Source organism: Oreochromis niloticus, linkage group LG17 (genome assembly GCF_001858045.2).
Source record: "Oreochromis niloticus isolate F11D_XX linkage group LG17, O_niloticus_UMD_NMBU, whole genome shotgun sequence".
In the NCBI taxonomy this organism is placed as follows: domain Eukaryota; kingdom Metazoa; phylum Chordata; class Actinopteri; order Cichliformes; family Cichlidae; genus Oreochromis; species Oreochromis niloticus.
The window spans coordinates 11,979,367-12,004,828 of NC_031981.2; the positions used below are offsets into that span (position 1 = coordinate 11,979,367).

At 40.9% G+C, this 25,462-nt stretch overlaps 1 protein-coding gene across 5 annotated transcripts in view; it reads left to right on the plus strand.

Moving 5' to 3' along the window:
- The first annotated feature begins 1,408 nt into the window (after positions 1-1,408).
- Positions 1,409-25,462, plus strand: part of iqsec3a (IQ motif and Sec7 domain ArfGEF 3a) — a 119,240-nt gene continuing 95,186 nt past the window's right edge. For 2 of the 5 annotated variants that reach the window (XM_025899677.1, XM_025899678.1), the window contains exon 1: positions 1,409-2,327. In XM_025899677.1, the coding sequence (XP_025755462.1) occupies positions 1,723-2,327 (605 nt within the window). In that variant the 5' untranslated portion in view covers positions 1,409-1,722. The remainder of the gene's footprint in view (positions 2,328-25,462) is intronic. The other 3 variants (XM_013271222.3, XM_005451631.4, XM_025899679.1) reach the window with 2 other exon arrangements.

Below are 25,462 nucleotides of genomic sequence, written 5' to 3' on the forward strand. Positions count from 1 at the left end.
TCATTACTGTGCTGCTAAGTGAGGAGCATGTGGAGGAAGCTATTACATCCTCCACTGTGCCTTTCTTTTAGCAGAGCCCCCCCCCCCCCCCCCCCCCCCCCAAAAAAAAAAATACTAAGCCGCCATCTAAAACACAAAGACTGCTGTGTGACAAAAAGATCACCATGAGCGATACTAATCGGATCACACATTCATATGGTGAGCAGGGAATTGCATCTAATTCAAATGCTGACATCGAAACATCCAGCACCTTCCAGCTTTTATTATAATGAAATTTCACCTGATTTCAAAGATCAGAGATGGAGGAAGAAATGATACCATGAAGGGCTTTGTAGACAAACAGGAGGATCTTGAAACTGATTCTAAAGCTCACTAGCAACCAGTGGGGAGAAGGTAAAACAGGTGTAATATAATCTCTTTTTCAGGTGCCTGTGAGGAGCCCAGCAGCAGCATTTCAGACAAGCTGGAGAGGGGACAGAGCGGACTGACTGAGACCAGCGTAAAGTGAATTGCAGTAGTCCAAGCGAGAGGAAACGAGGGCATAAGTGACAATTTTGCAATCTCTCATGGAAAGAAAAGGCTCAATTTTCAAAATAGAGCTGAAATGGAAGACACTAACTGGTTTAAATTGAGATCTATGTTTAATTTCTGGGTAGCATAGTTGTGCAGTGGTTACCATTGTTATTTTCTAGCGAGAAGGTTCTGGGTTCAAACCTTCTGGTTGGTTGGGGCCTTTCTGTGTGGAGTTTGCATTTTCCCTCCATGCCTGCTTGGGTTTTTTTTTCTTCTCTGGGTGCTCTGCTGTCCTCCTACAGCCCAAAGACATGTATGTCATTATGAAACAGATGTCAGGTGTGGGCGTGAGTGTGAATAGTTGTCTTAACGCTCAGTATTATTTCAATTCAGTTCGGTTTTGCTTATATATAATATAAAGGCACTTTATGCAGCAAGGTAAGACCCTATTTCTGGAGAAAACCCCAATAACCAAGCAATATGTCCCTTAGAGTAAGCGGAGGAAAAACTCCCTTTTCAGGGAGGTGTAGCCATTTGTAACAACTGGTTGGCATTGAGGAGAAAGAGAAAAGAAGGGAAGAGAAAAGGAAAGAAAAGAAAAGAAAGGGAGGAAAACATGGGGAGAGAGTAGAAAACACAGAATAAGGGAGAAAGAAACAAGAAAGAAACGAACCACAAATGGGACAAAGCACAGACAAGGAGATAAAAGACTATAAGTCAATGATATGCAACAAGAGGTGGCTCCACGTTAGAGGGGCATTATAGCTGAACAAGCTTCCTTCCTCCCACAACCCCCCCCCCCCCAACAAAAAAAAACAACAACAACAAAAAAAAAAACTGACTGGACAGTTGTCTGTGGGTTGGGCAGCAGCTTTCACGTTAAACGTGAAAGCTGCTAGATTATTTGCCCTGCGTGTTGACATCACTGGTCCACTACGGCCCCGCCTCCGCGCTCGGGTGATGCTGATCCCCCCTTGCATCAGCACCATTTCTGGTTTCCTTGCAAAGTACCGAGAGAGAGAAAGAGAGAGGGGGGTGGGGAGAGAGCGAGAGAGAGACTCAACCTCACCAGAGCGTAGAGGCGTCAGACTGCCGCCACAGCATCCCGGTTACGCACTGTTCAGAGGCCCCATCGACCGATCACCGCTCCAGAACCAGCTAAAGGAGAAGTCAACATAGCCGGGCGCGTTGCCACAGCTACAGTCAGTAATGGAGAGCCTGCTGGATAATCCAATGAAAGCCGTTCTTTATCTGAAGGAGCTCACCACTATCGTCCAGAACCAGCAAAGCCTGATCCAAACGCAGCGCCAGCGCATCGACGAACTCGAGCGGAAGGTGGAGGACCTGATCGGAGAGAACCGACAGTTGCGGGACCCCCATCACTACGTCCAGCAGCCCTCTCAGCACCACCATCACCACCACCACCACCACCCGACTCACCGCAGCGCCAGTCCCCAGGCGCCGGCCCACCTCCACCAACACCCGGGGAGCAACAAAGCTGCGGCTCATCTCGGCCAGCAGGCGCATCATCAGCAGCCACCACCACCCCAGCAGCAGCAGCATCAGCAGATTACCGGTCTGTCGGCCCAGCCTCAGCCTCAGCAGCAGCAGCAGCAGCACCCGACTCCTCCTGCACCGTCTTCCCACCACCCACAGCAGCTGCAGCTCGTTCCCACCTCGCCGCAGTCGCCCAAAGCGAGCCAAGCCAGCCCCGACTCCGCCGAGGAGGACAAGAGGAGCCCCTGCTGCAAGTCGCTTGTTCCGCAGACTCCAACCACTCTCTGCCGTTCAGTGGGTCTGGCCAGGAAAGCGGAGTAAGTAGCTTTCGTGCTGCGTGCACTGCATAAAAAAGTTCCCTTTCAACGAAAAAGGAACATTAATAATAATGATGATGATAATAATAAAAATATTGAGATCAGAGCCAATCATCTTCTGTTTTTAGCGCCTTTACCTGATGCAAGTGTAGCCATGTGCCTTTTCCCAAATGACCTTTAATTAAAATGACAGAAACTGCTCTGTGTGTCAAACAGGTGACATTACTTCCCCAGATCTGCAGAGTTTCTTACCTCTCATGAATATCAGATTCAGTGACCTGAGTAATTTGTTCTACATATTACATTACTGTGACGTTACCTATTTTATTGCAGTTTTTCCAGTCTAAATATAGACTGGAAGTAGCCATCATGTCAAGTCAGTGCACGCACACACTATAACAGACCACAGTGTCTGTATGAGCTCAGTGCTGGACTCCACGTGATTTCACTTTGATTTACTTAACATCCCGCTTTCAAGCTGAGGCCTAATTTTCTCATTCAAGTTCCTCCTGTGTTTTCACATTGTTCACTCTCAGTCACGGTCCTATTAGATCAAATGAATACTTAATGGATATTGATTTTGAGGACCGAGACTGGCATTTTAACTTGGGTTAATTTTGCACCAAGGTAGAACGTGACCACCTTTGCACGACCAAACAGTGGAAAGGATGTTTTTTTTCCTTTTTTTGGGAGAGTAGAACTGAAATGTGGTTCATTTATGCAGTTTACATTTTACAAAAGCTGTTCTCTTTGAGATGAGGTTACAGCGCTCCGTTTCCCTGTGCCCCCTCGTGTTTCCACATTCTGACTGTGGAATGCATCTGTTAAAATGCATCTGTTTTTAGGCACGGCTGAGGTAGCAGTTTCACAGGTGCCAGGAGTGCCTGGTGACATCGTAAACACCCATCTTAAAACATCAAGCAACTCCTAAAGGCACATCACTGACTCTGAGATGAAATGTCAGCAATTTTGCTTGGAACACACCTACATGGAACTTTGATAGTGCAGGCTGTGGGTAAAAACAGCATATTCCTCATTAAGACAGAAACGGAAACACACAAGAGGAGCAATCCGGCAGGAATAAAAGCAAAGATAGAAAGACATTTTGGGGCTGTTTATAAATCGCCTTACAGCCACGTCAGATTGAAGCTGAATTTTCTACTTTTTATAGAAGTTTTGCAATTATGGGCATCTTTACCGCGAATAAAACATATAAACCAAAATGTAAATCATCAGCAGCTATTTCTATACACACTGATTATTTACTACTTGTCTTTGTCTTACTTGACAATAAATTGCTTATAACCTACACAAAGACACAAGCGTTGGCTCTGCAGGCACTTTTCACCAACAAATACATTAACGGAGCAAAAATTAATAAATGAAAATAAACACTGCCTGCATTAGGTGAAATTTTGGACGCCGGTAAAAGGTCTATAAGGATCAAATATTTATATATCTTATATCAGAAATTAATCAATACAAATGATGGATGAAGGTATAATAAATACATTTTGTCTGTGACCTCTTTTATGTAGCTTTAGTTAAAATGTACAGAGAAGACTGATGAGTGTTAGTATGCATCTATATCTTACAGTTTTCTATTGCAAGTAAAGCCATTCAGTCTTGAATAGATTACTAGTTTGACCATTTCAACTGTTTTTATGCCATTTCTGTGCATCTTAAAGTTTCTCCTCTGTGTCACCTTCTTGCTGGATAACAAATCCTCCACAAAATTGCAGGTGTAGTGCAACTGCATCATTTTTTTCCCAGTACCTTTTTGTCATTTACAACATACATTCGAGCTCACGGGTTCTGCAGGGCTCACATGGCATATTCTGATCGGCATTACAAAAATCCCCTTTGATTCAATGTTGTAAAACAATAAAACCTGCAAACCTTTCGCATTTAAAAGCGCTGGAGTTGCTTCGGAGGTGTCCGTGCTGCTGATGTTGTTTGCCTCCTGCAATCAAGGTCACATGAATTGACTCTTCCAGATCCGCACAGTTACAGAAACAGCGCACTGCACTGAGCCCCATCTGCTCCACTTGGCTGCATTTGCATTGTTTCTGTTAATCCAGATTGATTCATCATGCCATTAAGTCGTAATTTCTAAAGAGTGCAGGGCAGGAATGGTACCGCACACACGCGCACACACACACACACACACACACACACACACACACACGCAAAAAAAAAATCAGCAACACACAAACCCACACAGTATGAACTGTACAAAATGCATGTGATTCAGTAAGTAGGTTCATTTGTTCATTCAGTGACCATGCCCCCTGACAGTTCCACTAGGGTGATGAACAACAAGACAGAGAGATGAAGAGAGGGACAGAATTCAAAAGAGCGTATGGTCCAATATCCTATCGTTAATGTAAAAGCAGTGATACATAAAATGCGCGAGACATGAAGCAGCATCGTAATTTCCACTTAGAGCATTGATCCCGGTCAGGCAAGATTGTGAGTCGTTGCGCTGTCACTGCTGCAGGAGAATAGATACATTTCGAGTAATGGGAGGGTGACAGGGACACATTGCGAGCATCCTAATAAGCCGTGCATGTAAATGTGCCTGTATATTTATCTATTCTATTTGCTGGCCAGTGACTTCTGGTTATTCCTATCACACAGTAAGTGCTGTGCAACAAGTGGCTTCTCCTGAGAAGTTTGTGGAAATTAAATGATGAGGGAAGCCCGCCACACCCTAAAGCAAAAGAACAGGGTACAGGCTTTCTTCCTGACATCGCTAGGGTGTCTGTTTTCTGCTGTTTTCAGTGATACTGCTAACTCAGATTTGCCCCACTGCTTGCAGTAGCTTTACATTATGAGCATGGTATTGATCTTATCTAACTCTCGGAAAGAAAGCAAATAAATATATTTCCCCAAAGTTCACATGCCTATTGATCAGTGAAAACAATGAACATGTTTTATTTATAAAAGCATACATTTAGGTATGCTTCCCAAAGAAACAAGCTGAAATAAGCAGTCAAAAGTGCTGATGTGGAGGGATTTTCACGGTATCTCACTATGTCTTTTGAAATAGATTTTTGTACTATATTTACATGCATGTATTTTGCACAGTTGCACAAAACAGATGCATAGAAATCTCAGGAAAAATAACCCAAATAGCATCAAGAGGTTCTTGCATTAACTGCAGAATTAAACAAATAATTCCTGACTATTGAGATGTAATGGATTTCCAGCTTAGCCGCCATTTTCCCAGCTCAACTAGGTGTTTTTGTTTGATTAAAAGACAGCAGAAAATCCATTTGCAAATCTCTAAATTAAAAATTAAATGCTCGCTTGCTCCCATCATGCATTTCTCGCCCCCTTCATTATTTTAGCACTGCGAATCAAGGCTGTTTTCAGCTTTGAGCGTCAAACTTGGCTGAAAAGTTGTTTCTAGTAACTTCTCAGAGTGACAGTCTGAAGTGTTGCAATTGTGTTACTCAGTCTGAGGCAGATTCATAAAGGGCCTGTGTGATCTAAACGCCGCAATCCTGGCTACACCTCTTTCCTCGTCACCCTTTCTCCGTCAACTGCGCCTCCAACTTTCTTGGCTTCCATTGTTCATATTCTCCCAATCTTTGACTCCTTCCTCATTACTTCTTTTCCCTTCTCAGCTGTCCATCTGCTTGTCTTTTCCCACCCTTCATTCAAACTCCCTCTCTTAAATTTCCTCTTCTCCACATGCCTTCATATCACCATTCCCCTCCCCACTTCGCGTTTCCCCCTTAATCAGCAGCTTATGCTTCAGGAGCCACCTCTGCAGTCTGAATCAGTATTCACACCAGTCCTCAAAACTATCAGGCTCTCCACCACTTAAACCATCTCCTGACTGGACTGGAGCCTTCAGTTCACCCTGCCTGCCTTGTATAGGAGCTGCCAAGTGTGTGTGTGTGTGTGTGTGTGTGTGTGTGTGTGTGTGTGTGTGTGTGTGTGTGTGTGTTAAAACGTATGTTCAGGAGGGAATCGAGGAGAGTGACATTAAGAGTAGGCGAGGTGGTGCGTTTGTGTTCATAGGGGCGACTGAGGTGGAAATCCCTGAGTTCTCACGTAGCTCCAGGTGCTTCTCTACCATTTTTTGTACCTCCCACACACTCTTACAGATATAATAGGCCTCTTGCCTTTACACACAAAACGCTCACTAATGCAGATAAAACCCTGACATGCCACATGGCAGCCTGCATGTTTTTCCACATTGGCTGCAACTCCCTCTGCACCCACCGTGCCCTCGTTTTCCCTCCTACCGGGCCCTGCACCAACTGGAGAGCAGAATGTTCCATATTTTACATGCCATTTCCTGCCTGCGACCGTCTCCTTCAGGAAAATCGTGGGCGGGGGGGGGCGGTTTCACATAAGTCTTCTAGATCGGGATTTCAGTGAACACACATACACTCACAAATACATTGTAGCATACATTAGAGTAACCCCGTCGTGTTTCTGCTGGATGCTGCATCGTCTCCTTGTTCTGAAGCTCTCAGATCAATGAGCCTGGAGCTTGACAGTTCATGCTCTAACAGCTAAGCCATCACTTTAAAGACCCGCTAGCCTTGATCCTATTAAATCTGTTCTAAGGCTAGACTATTGCTTTTATCAAAATTTATTGTCTGCCTTTTCTCCAAATAATATTCTTCATGATGACTTTACAGGAGCACTGTGCAACCAACACAAGGTTAAGAGCCAAAGAGACTGCTAAAGATATGTGACAATGAGTGTTTAAATTGATGAATGCTGAATGCTTCTGGGGTGATTGTGTCACAGGAGGTTGAGCAGGTCATCCCTTATTTGGAAAGTTGAGGGTTCAACCAGCCTGCTTGCCAAAGGGTCCTTGGGAAGTGTGTCTGTGAATGTAGCTTGCAGTGAAAGAGTGTTTTGAGTAGTCAAGAAGACTAGAAAAACACTACATTAGCAACAAATCTTCTTTTAGGCATAATAAATGTCGGATACCTTTGCATCTCAACTTGCCACTTGTCAGTGCTGGTTTATTTTTTCCTATCAGGATAGAGCTGGAGCAAAATGTGTTCAGGATGTTTGAGTGTTTGCTTGCTCTTATTGCATGCATCCAGTTTTCACTTCAGCAGCATATACAAATTTAGTTATGGGTTCTTTACCCAGTAGGTGATTAAAAAAATCCCCTGAAGATTAAAATGACAAGAAAATTAATTTTGTAGTGCAATAAATAAATAAATAAATAAAAGATTTTAAGATTGCTTAAAATGGTTCAGTGAAGTCACGTAACTTCAACTTCAACTTCTGTGAGTGATACAACCTAAATTCATTGTAGCTCCACTTCTGCACTTCTGTGATTGCCCAAGTTTCTAGGCCAAAAACCTTGGCACAAAAAGTGATGTGACTAGTTCAAAGGCAGTGGTGGTAAATGGCAAAATATATATTTATGATTCAAGAACAACCATTTCCTGTCTCTAGAGCCTGACAGAAAAGTAATACTGCTTCTAAGCATGTTTGTGTATTGGAAAACAACTGTGGGAATGATTCCAATGGATTTTAGGAGGTAAATGGTCCTCTCTCTCTCTCTCTCTCTCTCTCTCTCTCTCTCTCTCTCTCTCAGCCCCCTTTCTCTTGCCATTTCCCTTTGTACCATTACTGGAGCTCTTTACTCTACTTCCCCCTCACCTCTCTGTATGGGAATCATGTCTGTTCGGTTATGACAGGGTGACTGCTGCTGCTGGAATCCAAATCATGAATATCACATTTGGTGCGTAGTGCTTTTAAATTGCTTCATTTCTCTGAGGATGTAGCTGCGGGGTGATTCCTGACTCACTGGTAGAATATTAGCTGTTTTCATGCACAAGTTGAGCAGGTCGAAAGACTGTCCCAGCTGTCTGTAATCCAACCGTGTGCGCTCATGTGTGCATATATATTTAGGATTGTGACTGTTTTTGTGTTAGGGTGTAAGAAAATTACATAAAAATTGCTGTTTTCGGAGATATACGGGATACATATCAAAGCTTTTACATTTATTTCAGTGTGTGTGTATATGTGTGGTAATCCAGAGTGTAACTTCTTTAGGATTTGCCTCACTGGACACTGGACTGTTGGTCTACAGTGCTGGTTTGATCCAATTTAGTTGTAACTGTGGCTGAATTTAAATTGAATTATATTGTACTGAGTGCAAATACTCTGCAAATGGTATAAAATAAAATTACAGTTAATGGAATGGGCAGTTCTCTTCACAAGTGTGATGAGAAGCACAGGGAAATTGATCAGTTCTGTTGTGCTCGCATAATTGACTGAAAACATCCACCTTAAAAAAAGAGATTCAGTTCAATTTTTCTCTGTAACAAATTCAGTGCTTAAATGAAAACAAACTACTGGCAGCTGCATTTGTCAGTGTCAAATGGTTTATTACTGTAAAACTATTACATTACTGTGTTGTATAGAACATGATATTTGGTTGCCATCATACTATTGATTTAGTGTCCCTACTCTGTCTGTGATTTCCATCAACATTACATTAAAGTGCCATGAATATAAATATAATATATGAAAAATACTTTCCTCTATACCTTTCCTGGTGAACAGGGTCTTAACCGGTATGTTCTTATTAATGCATTAGGTTTCTTATCTTTTCTTAATTGGTAAAGGGGTCTTTGTTATGGTGACACACTACCCACTGACAATAATGTATCAACACAGTTAGTGCAGGACTTTATGCAGTTCTTTTTAGTCCAATGTAGATTGTAGTTGAGCAAATGTGAGCACCTCTATGAGAGCAGAAGTTTTGGCAGTTTGCTGGTTTGGAGGATTTAGATGCACATTAGCAGCACACCAAGAAGTGGATGTCCCATGGTGAGACCGTGCAATGGTCAAAGAAATTACAAAAAAGCCAAGAGACTTCTGGAGCAATGTCCTTTTACAGCTAAGGCCAACATGAAAATATTTCACAATAATGCACTGTGCTACAGTAATTCAGCATAAACACCTCAAACCAACTGTGAGCAAGTTGCACCTTTCACTAAGTCGAAACCCAGTTTGGGACAAGCTGTTGTCCTGCAACAGAACAATGAACACAACAAACACACTAGCAAATTTACAACAGAATGCCTTAAAAGGAAACGAGTCAAGGTGCTGCAATGACCCAGTAAAAGTCCAGATCTAAATCTGAAATACTAAAATGAAAGCCCACAAATCTCGATGAACTGAAGTAATGTCGCAGAAAAGAGGGGCGAAAATTCCTCCACAACATTTTGATATGAGAGACTAAAAAATTCATGCAGAAAAATGATTACTTGAAGGTACTGCAACTAAAGTTGGTTTTGCAACTTATTGAATTTAATGGGGTGTACTTAGTTTTTCACAGGACTGTATAAATGAGAGAAAAAAAACCCCAAGAGCTACATCTCTGACTCTACAGACCTCAGTTAGCATGTTAACTGTTATGCATGTTAACAGACCTGCATAGAGTCCTGTGAAAATGTTCCTTTTCACAAGATTGTAGCAAAAATAACAGTCACCAATATTACTTATGCACTACTTTTAAAGTAGAGTTGAGATGACCTTTGTTATGTACTTGCTCTATATAAATATTGTAAAACTGTACTGAAGTGTGAAGTTAAACATTTAGTGGGAAGAGTCTTTGCACTTTCCAGTACATAACTGTCATCCTGGTGGTGCCCAGTTCGTATCATTACATTGACTCTGGGAACGGATGAAAAATGATCTTGCACAGATGAGTTTGATGTGGACTCAAGCAAAACAGATACTCAAGTGTGACTTTTCCGAAAAAGAAAAAAACTGTATTATACCACAAAAACAATATGATACTGTACAAGTTTTCCTGGATTTTTTGCAGGAATGTATTCATTTATTTATTTTACACACGAAAAAATCTGAAACCCTTTTTTCAGTACAAGCTAAAAACTTGATCCGTTCAGTAACTGTATATGTCAGGTTTGATTAAAGGTGTTTTTGACTGCGTTCCAGGTGATGCCAGGTGTTTTGTTTCAAGCTACAGTGAGAGGGGTGATAATGTGGCACGTAGTACAACAGTGTACAAACCCCCCCCCCAGAATGACAGACAGGCTAAATAATTGGACAGATTAAAAAATAAAACAGGGGCAAAACAATTGCATAACACATACTGAGAAGCCCCATAGGGCTGAGGAGCCCAAATGTTGTCCCACTTTCCTCAAGGCTGAAGTGCAAAACAGTTTCCTTTCATTGTCCTCTATCTGCAGGCTCCCTAATCAATCAAAATGAAAAACTTTGGCTCAACCGTTCTTTTTCTTGTTATTTTTTTCCTGAACATGGCTTCCAACTGTTTCCCAGGCAACACGCCGACTCGCTGAAAGACAGACGTGCCGTTCTCGTCCTTGACGCATCCAGATGCCTCATATGACATTTCATTCCATTAGTAAATATTGCACACCCACAATGTGGCTCTGCCCAGGATTTTGACATGTTTTTGTAGTTTGTCATGTTACACTAGCTGCGCAGCAAGTTGCCGCCTTCATGGTTGGAGGTAAATTATTCACACATCTGATGGATGCATTTCATTTCTTCTCCATGCAAATGAACAGCAGGCCTAATGAGCAATCAGCGGAGTGCACGCGCGCCATTAGTATGCAATCTACATATTTCAGAGTTGTGTTTGCAAATGGAAATGCCATCAGTGTTATCATCTGGTGTCACTCAGTCCCATCGCATATCGTAAACACATAACGTCACGAAGTAACCAAAGCTTGCATCAATATCAGTTGCTTCTGAAATCTGTGCTTTCTCAGCACTGCGATAACTTTTATTACGTTAATGGTACATTAACAAAATCTACAATCATATAATATTTCAAAGAGCTGGCCTCTTTAGCAGCTGCTTACCAATGGTATGATTTAAAACTGTATTTTTTTTATTGCTGAGCTAAGAAAATAAGTGATGTGCAGATGTCATTAGAGTAGCACTAGTACATGCCTCGTGGCTTGCTTTAAAAAAAATCTCCTTAAAATCCATTGCAATCTGTGTTGTCGTTCAACTTAACTGACGCCTAAAAGCATATTTTAACAGCTGCTAACATATGCAGTGTTTTAAAAATCTGTTGACCGTAGCCTAACGCTTCTAAATGTCTTCAATGTTATGCTTCATTTGAATCTGTGCTGCTCTAATGTTTGCCCTTCATGCTAAGATGCTAGAATTCCTCAAGGGCAGACAGCGCTGTGGCATGTCTGCGAGTGGTCAGTGAGCTCCTGAAAATGTTCTTTGAAAGTAAAAGCAGTTGTGGAAAAATGTCCTCCCATCTGTCACAGAGATTTCACCTCTCGAAAGCTTAGCAGAGAAAATCCCTCGACAGACAATTGTGATTGTTTAGCACCATGTGCACTCGTCTGCATCAGCGTGTGTGTCCGCACGAGCCTAGGCGAGCAGTTAAATTATGGGGTTGTGTTGGAGGTGAACAGTTTGAACAAAATATTTAATTTTGTGTCATTTTTGAGTCCAGTAGTGAGATTTAGTTAAAGAACTAAAGATATATATGATCCTCTAGCATCTTGTGCTACTACAGAGTGTTTATTGTCCAGCTGTGTGTTACGCTTCTTTTATATGTTGAGGGTAAAAATGATTTTGCAAAGGATAAACCTGTGCATCTTCAATCATAGCTCACCCAGCAAGCCTCCTCTGCCCTCAGTCCTCTCTCCTCTAGATGCATTTCCAGAATTGAGACATCCTTCAAGATGGCGTGTGGGATTGATGTCCGTGTCACAGCGGGAGGATGGAGGTTACAGGAGACACGGAGGCACGCAATGGACAAATGAGACGAGGAGTTCAGCAAAAAAGGGAAAAGGGAGAAAAAGTAAAAACAAAAAAAAGAAGCCATATGAGAAATATAGATAGATATATAGAATGATAAAGGATGATGCACACAGATAATAGGGAAGATGCAGTAAAGGGAAATGTATACAGGGACTATATATGTTTTATTTTATTCATAATATGAAGTATGCAACATATGCATTTCCTGCCTTTTCAACTTAGTGTAATCTGAACATTACTGCAGTTCGTTTATCGGCCGTTGCTCTCTATCCAACATAATCTCCGTACAGCATTAGATACTCGCACAGCTACGCGCACACACACACTTGTGGACAAGCGCACGCTAGCCTAAGGAAATGTCAGGTATGGTTAACTTTACGAGCCAGAGTAATGTTCAAAGCCATCCACCTAAGCCTGCGAGGCACCCTGGAGTTGATCGGAACAGGCATTGCATGTCCAATCGCCTTTCCTGGTCTTCTCAGCGCATCACATAAAGTCTCCACCAAGCCTCAACCATGATTTATTGTGCTGTGTAGTAGAAAAAATATACAGGAAATACTGTCATTCAGGTAATAATTTCATCACATATTCACTCATTTGCATTATTTATTGCAGCTGTGGGTGCAATTTTTTTTACCTGATTAATTTGACTTTTCACTTATGAAGCTTTTAGAATTTATAACTGCTAAAAAGTTTGTGGCTTGTATCGGCTGTGATCTGTGATATTTTGTAACCATCATAGCCTGCGCGCACATTTGGACGATCATAAAAGCACTCTGTCCTTCCCCTGCACTGTGGTTACATCATCAACGCCTGTCTGTCAACCCTTTGACGCCAGTATTACATCATCAGGTACACAGTCCCATAGGGAGGAGACAATGTTGTCTTTGGATGCTTCGACTTGGAGCAAATCCTAAAAACGGGCTAATGAGGTAATCAGGACACGGATGCTATATGAGTCATACATGTGAGACCCGAGCTTGCACGCCTTCATTTTCCCCACCGTACAAACACAATGTACAAATTATGCGAAAATCCCAAAACACAAATGCTGTCTGAATGTATCCATGAAAATAAGTTAAGCTACGTCCTCAGAAAATATAAGGCCACTGCTGCTGATCTGTTACATGGCATTTTCCTCATCAGCATTAAATCTGCAGATATGACAGCCATGTCAGTTTGTTAGCATCAGCGTGAAGTGTGGAAAATATCTGTAAAATCTGACCCGCTGCCAAGTCTTCAGCAGATGGCCCCGCAGCAATACGGTGCAGCTTGATGCTCGATATGAGCTGCTAAAATGGCTCGATAGTGGAGGCACCAGCTGGAGGTCAGATGGACGGCAATGGAAATAAATAAAAAAATGAGTAAAAAATGCTGCTTTCATGAGAGACAGAGAGTGAATGTAATTTCTGAACGAATAAAAAAAATGTCTTTCTGTCACATTTAGCATTGCGCCTGTGAATCAGTCAATTTTTTCATTTATTCAGGCTGACAAAAGAGTTCAGGCTAGCAAAATCAGTTGTGTCCATAATATTAAAATTGATTTTGAAAATCCGATTTATGATTTGCTATAAAAGGAGTCAACCAAATGAAATGCAAAAATGAGAAATAAGTGGAGCAGTTTGCTGAAACTTGTGCAAGCCTATGGAAATGTAGTATATAAGGACGCAGGAACCATGTTAGTATAATTCTAACAGCCTTTTCTGTCAGTATTTGGTATGACCACCTTTTTACACAGCCTGAACTCTCTTAGGCAAGCTTTCTTGTAATTTCTTTAAGACACATTAAGGATCTTCGATCCATCGCTTGTTTCTGGATTTCTCCCTTCCAATGACCTAAATTTTAGGCCATTGTGTTAGTCGCAGCCAGTCACAAAAACACATAATCTGTTCTAATTTTCTTAGTTTACTTCAATCTACGAAAATATCACATGTAAATGTGTTTGATGGGCATAAAATAGCATTGCTACCCCCAAAAAGTGATTCCCAAAGAGCTATTAGATCCAAACTCAGCATGGTGTGAAGTAATTCATCTGAAATACAAGGGAACTGGCCAAGTCAAAGACAAAACCAGGAGGGGTAGGTCTAAAAAGAGTATCTAACTAAGAAGAAATAGAAAAAAAAATCCAGCAAAGAGCTGACACAGGACCTGATAGATGCATGTGGACCCTCATTATTAAGGAAATGCTTATAAATGTAGAAAAGAATGTTAAATTACACAAGAACAGGATTGAAAACCAGTGCCAGGTTCTTATGGAGTGATGAATCCAAATTTGACATTTTTGGTTCAAATTGTCATCAATTTGTACAGAGAAAATCAGGCGAGAAGCACAACAGTGAGTATCCACAGCCATCTGTGTGAATGGCAATGGCTTAATTTTTCAGTTTAATTGTGATCTCAAACACAAGGTCAGTACTGTTAAAGGATACGTGGATTGAAAAGCACACAATAGAATACTACAGTATGAGTCATGGGTTAGCCTCCCCAGAGCCTGGACCTCAATATTATTGAAGCAGCGTGGGATCATCTTGACGGAGGATGGATCAAAAGCTGCCAAAAACCCAAGAAGAGCTTTGAAATGTCCTTCAAGAAGCCTGGAGAACTATTGCTCAAGACCACTTAAAAAAAAGGGCTCCTTAGAAGCAAAATATAAAGAAATGATGGGTAGCTCAAGACTTTGCATAGTAGTTAATGAGATATAACTCTTACTACATTCTGTAGGAAGATTAAGCTTTGTCATGATGAGATGTAAGAGATGTCCAATTTGAGGCACGTAGGTGATTCCAAGAATGGGAATTTTTCTTTTACTCACACATATGGCCATTTGAGGCAGCGATAAGTTCACAGTGACATAATCAAGATACACGTGGCACTCACAGACTTTACAATTGCGAGACTACATTATTCACACTTGCAGGTGCATATTTGTTCACCCCGTTAATTTGTCTTTCTTTTCGCATATGCTACTTTTAGAACTTCAACGTTTGCTTTCAAGCCTAACAAGCAGCTGATTCAGGTCCATTTTGCTCTAAGATGAACTAGTTTCTGGTTTGCGGTTACAAGCCTGTGTGTTCTCTGGCATTAAAACCCACGTAGGACTGTCTTAGTGTGGCATGAAATTTGGCTAAAGAACAACATTTCTCACACAAACATCTGCCGATGACATAAATCCAGCTCAGTGTCAATCTTCGCTGAGATGGAGCTCTCTTTGACAAGCGTGCAGTCTGGAAAGTGGTTCACTCCTGTTCGTCGAAAGGGCTAGAGCTCTCTCATGCTCTACTGGGTGTGCCTCTATTCATCAGAAGGTTTTTAGGTTTTATTGAAGAGGGACCAACAGCTGGGAGTGAAGTTAAAATAGAGCATAAAATGTCGAGAGCCTGGAAAGTGCTTTGATTTCAGGGGGTGTGATATCAAAACTTGACATTTGCTGTTGATATTTTGTACATGTCTTTTTTCCTTGTACATAACTCATGTCGCTGCTAAAATATGCCCAAACTGACAACACACTATGAAAAACCTGGTTTATATTCAAATGAAGCTTTCAAATGGGCTCAATGTTCAGACAAAGATTATTACTCATCACATTCGGAAGCTTGGTTCCCACCAACTGGAGGTTTGTTTTGGCATAAACGCAAAGCTTTAGAGTGAACTGGTTTACTGTCAAATGCTGGAAATCACATAGGCTATGATCACACAGAGAGAGTGTATATATAAAGCTAAAATCCTGGAGGGTTTTTTTTTTTTTGAGGGCCTGAATATGCGGTTGGAATGTTTTTCCACCTCCTTTGTTAGCTTCATCTTGGAAAATTGGACTTGCTTTCTCGTCCATCTCCAGCTCTTTCCGTTTAAAGAAGGCGAGCTAAGCCGCTTGGGAGAGCCCATAAGTCCATGCTGACGTAAACCTTTCAGGGATTTTTTTTTTTTTTAATTCACTGTCTGTATGTCTAGAGGAATTAATATAGCAGGCTTTAAGGTGTGTGTGTGTGTGTGTGTGTGAGAGAGAGAGAGAGGAAGCGTGAGATCACTGCATTACTCATAATAGATGCCTGATTTAGTTTAAGGATAGTTTCCTGCTAATAATTCACTGCACTATCATGTTTAATTTTAAAGCCCCAACACACCCCCAGATGCAAGCACTGGGTATGTGTGTTGAATTTATTCGTCACAGAAAGCCTTACACACTTGTAGCCTGTAAAACACGGTGATAAACTAGCACTTAGAGCGGCTGCCAATTTGCCAAATGGAGGTGAAGTATTGCAAAAACATTTTGGGTCTCTATTTTTTATTTAACATGATCAAAGTGCTTCCAATAATACTGCCACAGGATGAGCTGACTTGCGAAATGCATATAATATATTAGCCGACCTAAATTAATCTCAAGGGCTGAGAGGATCGCTATGGTGATGCAGAGTACCAGTGTTCTCTCTTTTTTTTCCCTTCTGTGTGAAGCACTGACAGAGCTGCTTGGCTTTAAAGCCTTTTTTCAATGGAACACATCATGAATGTGCTTTATATAGATTTTTTTGTTGCTTCATATAGATTTCACCTTGAATTTTAAATCCATTTATGTCACAGCGTGAAATAATGTCAAAAAACAGAAATTAATCCCCTTTAAAGCTAACTAAAAGTCCTCAGCTAGTCTTAATATCTCCCCCCAAGGTTAATTCTTTTTGTATTTACCATGTTTGGCCTTCAGAGGCAGACTCTGCCTAATATGTTATTTCCAGACTGCCAGGATATGCTGTGCAAAACCTAATCTATCACATGCTTTGATCTGCCCCCCCCCCATACACACACCACCACCACTTCGCTGTGAAGTGTATCATTTCAGCGCATGCAGGTTTTTTTCCACCTTGAGCCTTCAGCCAGAGAGCTATTGACACAGTAAAGCTGGATTCAACACTGGGAGGAGCGCATCGACAAACACATTAGACACCACAAGTTAAAACAAAATACAATGAAACTGCTGTGCGCAAATTACGCTCTCCCTCACACAGAGCCAGTGTGTGGAAGAGCTTATAAAAGCTTATAGATTTTTTATAGGTGGTATTAGTGAGCTCAGGCCATGAGGGGGGGTGGGAACTGAGTCATTGGTGTGGAAGATCAGAAAGCAGGTCATGCGAGTTCAGTTTAATCTTCAGTGCCCGCATTGATCAAACAGTCCGCTACTTGCCGGTGGTGTGTGTGAGCGTGTGTGTACAAAACTAGAGGCAAGGATTTGCAGTCTTGCAAATGTTCTAATTCAAACGTGTGGAGAAGAAGTCCTGTTGATGTCTTGTAGAGGAAATGTTCACTTAAGCCTAAACATGGGAGTGAGTGGATTGCCATCACCCGTAGACAGATAGATTAATTAGGAAATTATAGCTGCTAGTGTTGTCATATCAGTGCAACTTGTTTCCACCATGAATAGATTCAGGATATATGGTGCCATAGTTAACTTGTACGCGGGGTCAAATATGTGCTATCTCTCTTGCGCAGTCGTCCCTTTTAGAAGTCCCCTCATAAACCAGAACGGTTATAAAAAGCTCGCAAGCTGTTTTGGAAAGATGGAGGTGATAGTAAAACTGAGCAGAGAGATGGTAAAAGTAATGGAGAGAAAACTGTGAGGAGCCAGAGATCAAAGCAGGCAGAGATAGATAAATGAATGAAAGGAAATGTGCTATAAAAGATAAAAAGAGTTCGTCCTCTTTCCATCCCACATTACCTTCATGTGCAGTGTTTCCCCCCCAAATTGGGTAAAATCAAGTGTCCTAAGAGTATCGAAACATTCTGCCTCTGCATGGTTATGGATGTGACTGTGTCTGTGCACACATAAGAGATAATGGATCTGCCTCACACATGCTGTGGCTGTTGTTTTTCTAGAGTTTATTACCTGCATCTGTACATGAACCAATCAGGACACAAAGTCAAGAACTAACAGCTTTTGGACTTAAACAAATTAAATCCTATAAGTCAACGAATGATGCAAAAATAGTGGTGAGTTGGGTTTTTTTATGTGTCTGCAATTCTGGTGTTAAACTCATCACACTATACAAGATAAGCCTGATGGTTAAACATGGGTTTGGAGAACATTGTGCGGATAAGCATAAACATTACAGCAATGACTACAATAAAGTAGTAAATGATGTTTATGATAGAACGATCACATAGGCATTTGAAATGGTGATGGCTTAAATAATAAGACTTCCTGCGTTCCTGTTTCACTCATTCACTTAAAAAAAATCTTTGGCTTTCTTTAGGTGTTCAACTAGGTTCAGGCACCAAAACATCTTTTTCTGCATTGAATTATGATAAATCTGGAGTGATCTTGTCCTCACTATGCTGTATGTGTCAAAGGCTAATGGTAAAAGAAACCAAGCTAGCAGCTTGACTGAATCATGGCAGTTGAAACTATGGGAACTGACCAAGAAGGGGCTCACTGATCCACGATGAGATAATTCATAAGATAATGATATTTGTGCACGAATGACAAATGCCCATATTTGTTAATGATTTAGCAACATTGTAACAATAAATTTCATTGTATTCAACTACTAATTCGTTTATTTAAGACAGTTGTTATGAAAGTTTTAAGGTAAAATGTTTTATGGTGTCACTCAGTGCTTCATGGGGTAACTGTTAATCAAACTAGCCTTTTAAAGACACCAAAATAAGTTGTTTTTTTTATCCATATATTTACCTCTACTTATCCAGTTCAGGGTCACAGAGGAGCCTGTCCCAGCTGTCATCAGGCAAGAGGCAAGATTACATTTTGCCGCAAGGCTAGCACAAAGAGATAGATCACCATTCAGTCTCACATCCACACCCATGGCCAATTTAAAATAAACAGTTAACTCAAAAATCACGTTTTTTTTCGACTGTGGGAGGAAACTGAAGCCCCCACACCACCATGTTGCTCTTTGCAATGTTGTAAAAATGGTCATTTCTGCTGGAAAGTCAGGTCTGCCTCTAGTGGTCATTAGTAAAAATGCACATTTTGGCTCTGGCTTAAATTTTCAGCCCCAGAGGTTGCTGCTTGTTTTGGACAGAGGCAGATAACTTCCCCCCTCCACCCATTCACAACATTGTGTTAAGCCAAGCTGCTGGCTCCAACTTCATTTCAAGCATATACAAACACTGTTTTCATCTTACTCTTGCCAACAATGCGCATAAGCATTAGTTAGAAAATTAATGCAATTTGGCCATGAATGCAAGAAGTGAAGACATGCCAGGCATTGTTTGTGCGACTCTTAATAAAAAAGATTTGCTCTTTTTGAAAATGTCATAGTACAAAAGTGACAAACAGATTTTACTAGGTTAATTAAACATTAATGTAACCCGTCTGAATTGTGACTATCAAAGTGCATATAATTTTTTTTATGGACCTTCAGAAAATAAAACCTTTATCTATGTGAACAAGTGGCTCTGCTGTTCCAGCACTCTTACTAATCTGTGTCCCCTCTGAGACCGCCTGTGTTCTGGACCTATTAAAATCGGCCACAGCGGTGTCATGCTCGTTAAGGCGAACACAATTAGAGGAGCCATTAACAATGGGAATTAATTTGCTGTCATACCCTCCCTGTACTGCCTGCTATTGTTGCGTCCCCCCAACCCCACTGCCACTCCACCCCAGCCTTGCTTTTTTGAGGCCCTGTCTCCACTTCTTTTTTCTTGACTTTGTTGTGCTGCTTGCGCTCCATAATCTGTGCTTTCATGGCTGAGCCGTTTTGGGAAAGTCTAAAAATTATTATTAATTTTTTTCCCAAGGATGCTGTTTAATGTGTGCAACTATTGCACTTCACAAAGGCACTTCACAGGGAACAGACTGAAGTACTCCTAAGTTGAGCCTGTAGTCATGCTCTTGAAGGACGTTTAGAAGAGGGCGTACAGGTCTCCTTGTGATTCCAGTCAGTGATCAAAAGACTAGTATGCTGTAATAAGGGATTGAGGGATTGTTGCTGTTGTAAATGTTGGCCTTGCTTTCCCACCTTTATGTCTTGATTCTCATCTCTCTGTCCTTCCCTGTGTCCTGGGTCAAGGGATGCGACAAGGCATACGGAAGGCCGGTTGCTCTTGTTGTGGAAGTTTTCCATTTAAATAAAGCCTGCAGACGAGCGGTGAGCGGTAGCTAACATTCTTTAATCAAAGCACACAAAGAAACAACCAAGCTTGTGGAGAGCCTGCATGACCGCGGGGCAGACGGTCAGCAGAGTCTCTCTGAGCCTAACATGGCTCTCAGTTAAATACCTTCTCCAGGAACAAAAGGCAGTACACAGCTGTTTCACACCTTAAGATTCACTCTCCCTTGCTACCTCCCAGAGTCCTCGAAGAGACAAAAGATTCTTCCTGTGGAGCTGTCTGCTTCCCCCAACTTCCTAACTAGACCCCCACCATTTGTCTTACTGTATGAGTGTGAGACTTGTTAAAATCCAGTGGCACCAAGGCATTATACAATAAAATAATGTGATTAATACATAAGTAAAAGAAATTCCTATACACTCTTTTTACCAGTGACACCCTCTGACAGCAAGAGTAAATGTGCAAATTCTTCTTTAGCTCAACACGCCCAGAACAGGGGGATGGAGAGTCATCGAGAGTGATGGAAACCAAGTGTTAAAAGGACAGAAGGAAAGGAGTGGAATGGGGATAGATGTGGGTGTGGGGGGTATTGGAGTAAGAGATGGATGATGGAGACTGGAAGTAAGGAATGTGGAAAATGTGAAGTAGCTTCGACTTTGAAAGAGAACTGCGAACTGAGGAAGAAAGAAAAGCAAATGCCCTCATAGCTTTTTGACATTAAAATTTTACATCCTTGCTCTGTCCTCACTACAAGCCAGTATTGCCTTCATCTATGACTGTAGGGCCATTGACTGTTCCAGCAAAGGATGGGAATGTCTTGCTTTGATGCATTATCAGTAGACTTGCTGGAGCCACACTTTCACTGTCTTGTCAATTGTGTTTCTTTCTCTTAGAGGTTTTGATGAACTGCTAATAATGGAAAATTTCACTGTATTAGTATAATAAAAGCACTTTTACACAGTGAGTTCTTGGTCAGCGGCTTTAAAGACAAATGAATCTAATCAGTCTTTCTACTAAAACTTTATGAGAACTATTTGTTCTGAAAAGAGTATTTTACCATTTCACAGCCCATCCTGCCAATGCATTAGTTGGAAGTGCATGGCCTGACTCTTATAGTAGAAGACAAAAATTTCTGCTATTTTGATAATCAATTAATTGTTCTCAGCCGTTAAAAAAGGAACGCACCATGGCCATCCTGGTTCTGAACTAGAAAAAAAAACAAAACTGAAGGCATCAGCAGGAATTTATTATTATTTCTTTTGCAATTTAATATCATTGTGACAAAGACAGGGAATATGTAATCGGTTCTGATTATTTGTTTGTTAGCAGTCCAGTGTCCACAGCTTTTAAGATAGGATTTTCAAATGCTGTGTGACTGTCGACCCTGGTAACAGCTACCTAGATTATTTAAGCATTTGATCTTTGTTGTCACTGTTGGAAGCAAAGGTCAGCATTCGCCTTGAAAAAGAAAACATATCAAGAGTGTTGTACACACTTTTTATTTTCTCAGTGTGACGCCACACAACATCACACACAATATACTAAACTAGATTTGAATAAGAATCAGAATCCTTTTATTATCATTAAACATCAGATATTCAGTGAAATGAACAATGCTAACATCAGCATGTTGTAGTATAAACATCATAAAGCATCAAAGTTTAAGAATAGCCTTTGCTCTCCTGGGGGCGAACAACCGTTTGTTGCACCCATTATATTGCTTTATAAACAACTGAACAATTTATTCTGCACTTTTTTCATCTGGGATTACTTTTCAGAAGCTTCAGTTGAGTTGAGAATAGATGTTTTTTTCCCAGAGACACAGTTGCCTGGTCTGTCTCTGTCCATGGTGCTGATTTATTCAAAATATCAACTCTGTGCTCCTGTGGACATCTCTCCTGTATTACCTCTAAACAGGCAAGAATGGAAAAGGATATGGGGGGAAATTATTAAAATGAAACATCATTAGATAGTTTTTCACCTACGTAGTGTTTTTAATCTTGAGTTGAATTTCCTAAAATAAATATGTTACTAAGATTAAAAGAAAAATCCAAACAGTGCAGTATATTTTGGATGAGGAATGATATATTCTTTTCCCTGGTCGTTTATTTCATACATGCTATTTTAAATTGATTTGATCATTTCTGTCAGCATACACATCTTTTAAACCATTTCCTCCACTCCCTCCTCCCCTTTCCTCGTTCCGCGCTCACTGACTAGCCGTGCTACCTTAATATGATTTCCTCATCTTTATCTAGGAATTCTGAGGAGCTTGCAGGGATCTCTTTTATCACTCGTCCACTCTCAGATTCCTGCACTTGCCTTTCTTTGCTATAAAAGGAGCTAACTGTGATGCCCTGCAGGAAAATATGTGGCAGAACTGCCATAATGGACATAACTGCGTTGCTCTATGTAGTAATGCTTCATTTCGTCGTGGATGTTAGCAAAGTCCTTCGACAAAAAAAGTCTTGCTCAGCAGCTAGTTTGAAGCTCGTACAAAAATTGCATGTAATCTGGTAATCTTGGTGACACTCACTAATGGCTTGGTGTCTCTACTCATTCATGCACTTAACTCAGGGTGAACATGCTCAGAGCTGATTGAACTTAATCTGATCAGCTGTTCTTGAACTGAAAACTCAAAGTTGTCAGTCTGAATGTTAATTAACTCTAACTTCATGAGTAGACTCAGAGTTTGTTGAACCTGCTTCCTGGAATAGGGCCCAGAGCACTGAACAAATACCATCTTTATTCACATTATAGATACAGTGTAACAATCCTGTGTTAGGCTCCGGGGCAGATATTGTTGTACAAGAGCAAACACAGCATCTCACATTCTCTCACTAAAGTAACATAAAGACAACTGTAATGTCAATAAGCTTGAAACAAAGGAGAAAAGTGACTGGAAAGATCACCTTATAACATCCAAACTCATTTCCAGAATATATCATTGAGTAATTTTTTTCCCGTGGACCAGCTTCCAGATATATCACACACACATATTTCAGTATGAGTGCATAATTTCCACATATAAATGATAACAGTGTTTCAGTCCTTTACAAAAACAGAAAAACAAACTACTCACTTATAAGAACTCCAGTTTTGGGGCCTTTTGCTCATCAAAGTCATTTACAGCCTTGCGGTATACTCATCCTGCTCTCTTCTAGCTTTCTTCTTTTTAGCACTACTTTTTTGCTTTGCTTGCCAAACATAATTTAAAATGCCACTGTGCGACTAACGACGCTTAAACAAATTAGACTTCTCCGAAAACAAATTGCTGCATGGTTGACATTAACAGGTTTGCGGCCATTTTGCACAAACGACAAGGAGCAAGGTCAGGAAGTGCAAGTCATATATTTTTCAGCATGGCCCGCCACCATCAAATTTTTTTTAGAAAAAGTGCCTATTTTAATAAATGGAGTGTAAAATGACTGAGTAAGTATTTGCAGGGCTATAATTCAATTCAAAAGAAAAATGCATACTGCATTAAAAAGTTAGGCTTTTGTTCACAACATAGAACAATGACTTAAACATACAGTGGCACTCTTATAATATGCCCAGTTTTCTGTAACATTGTGATTATATGCATTCAGTACAATGTAAAGAAGGTTCCCTCCCACCAACAGACATCACATGATGTGACAGTATGCTAACTTTCAACTCTGTAAGCCTGTTATGAAATGCTTGTTTCAGGCTAAACAAGCTGTTCACGACAGAGTTAATATATCTGAGATTGTTGGCATAACCAAAATAGCCACACAAAGCCACCTGTGAACTGCATTCATAATTTATTTGTATTTTTTTGAATAAAAAGGAAGAAAAATGTCCCATAAACAAATTAATATTTAGCAATTGTGAATACTGTAAAAGCCTGAGAAAGTGAATGAGAGCTTATGCCAACATTCAAACTATATTGGCTCAATTTTGGCCAAAAACATCAGTCTGCATTGCAGTTCAGTGCTAGTGGACTGCTGAAAATCACACTGTCAGCTGTCAGTGCCTCAAATTCAGGCCACTGCTGTCTTCAGATTGCCATCATAACCAATGCTAGCACAGTGATTTCATGCTAGGGTAATCCTGAAAGTCACCCCATAAATAAACTCTGTAGCAACACTGAGCTTGGATTGAGTAAAGCAGTATCTTAGAGAGTGACTCAGAAACTGAAACACAGACAAAGCAGACATTTCTGGTTGTAAGGAGTGCAAGGAGTTGAATAAGGCGAAACAGGGTGCATGCTGGTATCTTGTTTTCCCCGCTGGCATTGGTTTTATTTGATTAGCTAGGAAGCTGGAAATATGCAGGTGCTGGTGGACTACAGCTATCAGACACAGGGCTGGTGACTGATGGGAAGGAGATGTGTATGTGGGAAACTAATCAGGTGATGAGCTAAAATGGGAAACCCACAGTGGAAAACCAGTGGGCAGTGAGGAAATGCAGGCTTCAGGATGTCAGGAAACAGATTTTGATGCAAATCATAAGACACTGACGGGATCTTTTAACCAGTATGTCGGTCAAAAATTAAAATTCATTGACTGTCTATCTTCTCTAAAACAGCATCCAGATTTTTAAAAAACATTTTTAAACATCAAAGTTTTTAATGTAGGGTTTGCAAGCTGTTGTCAACATTTTTGTGCGCTTTTAGAGACTGATAAATTCACCTGACTATAGAGGTTTCTCACGTGATACCATCCAACCATGGTCAAAGGTTATCTGCCTTATTGTATATAGTATAACCACCAGTCAAATGAGTTCATGACTGGCTGGTCAGAAAGGAGGGCAGACAAAGATTTACCAAAAAAATACTAAGTAATGTCAAACTAACTTTGCAGCACTTAAAACACAACTACAAGAAAGAGTCATTAAACTGTTTTAACAAACAAATCAACAAACAAAAAACATAAAAAAATATATAAATTACTATAATCAATTACGCCCTTCCAGGTCTCACTGTCGTTGCCCACGTGAGCATTGAAGTCTCCCAGTAGGACAACAGAGTCCCCAGGGAGCACCCTCAGCCAGAAAAGGGTGGAGTGCCCACTCCGGGTCAGGGACGAGACCCTGCCCCAAGTAGAGGAGTTTAAGTATCTTGGGATCTTGTTCACGAGTGATGGGAGAAGGGAGCGGGAGATCGACAGACGGATTGGTGCAGCGGTTGTAGTGATGTGGACGCTGCACCAATCTGTCTGTTGATCTCCCGCTCCCTTCTCCCATCACTCACTGGTCTGTTGTGGTGAAGAGAGAGTTGAGTGTAAAAACGAAGCTCTCAATTTACCGGTCGATCTACGTCCCTACCCTCACCTATGGTC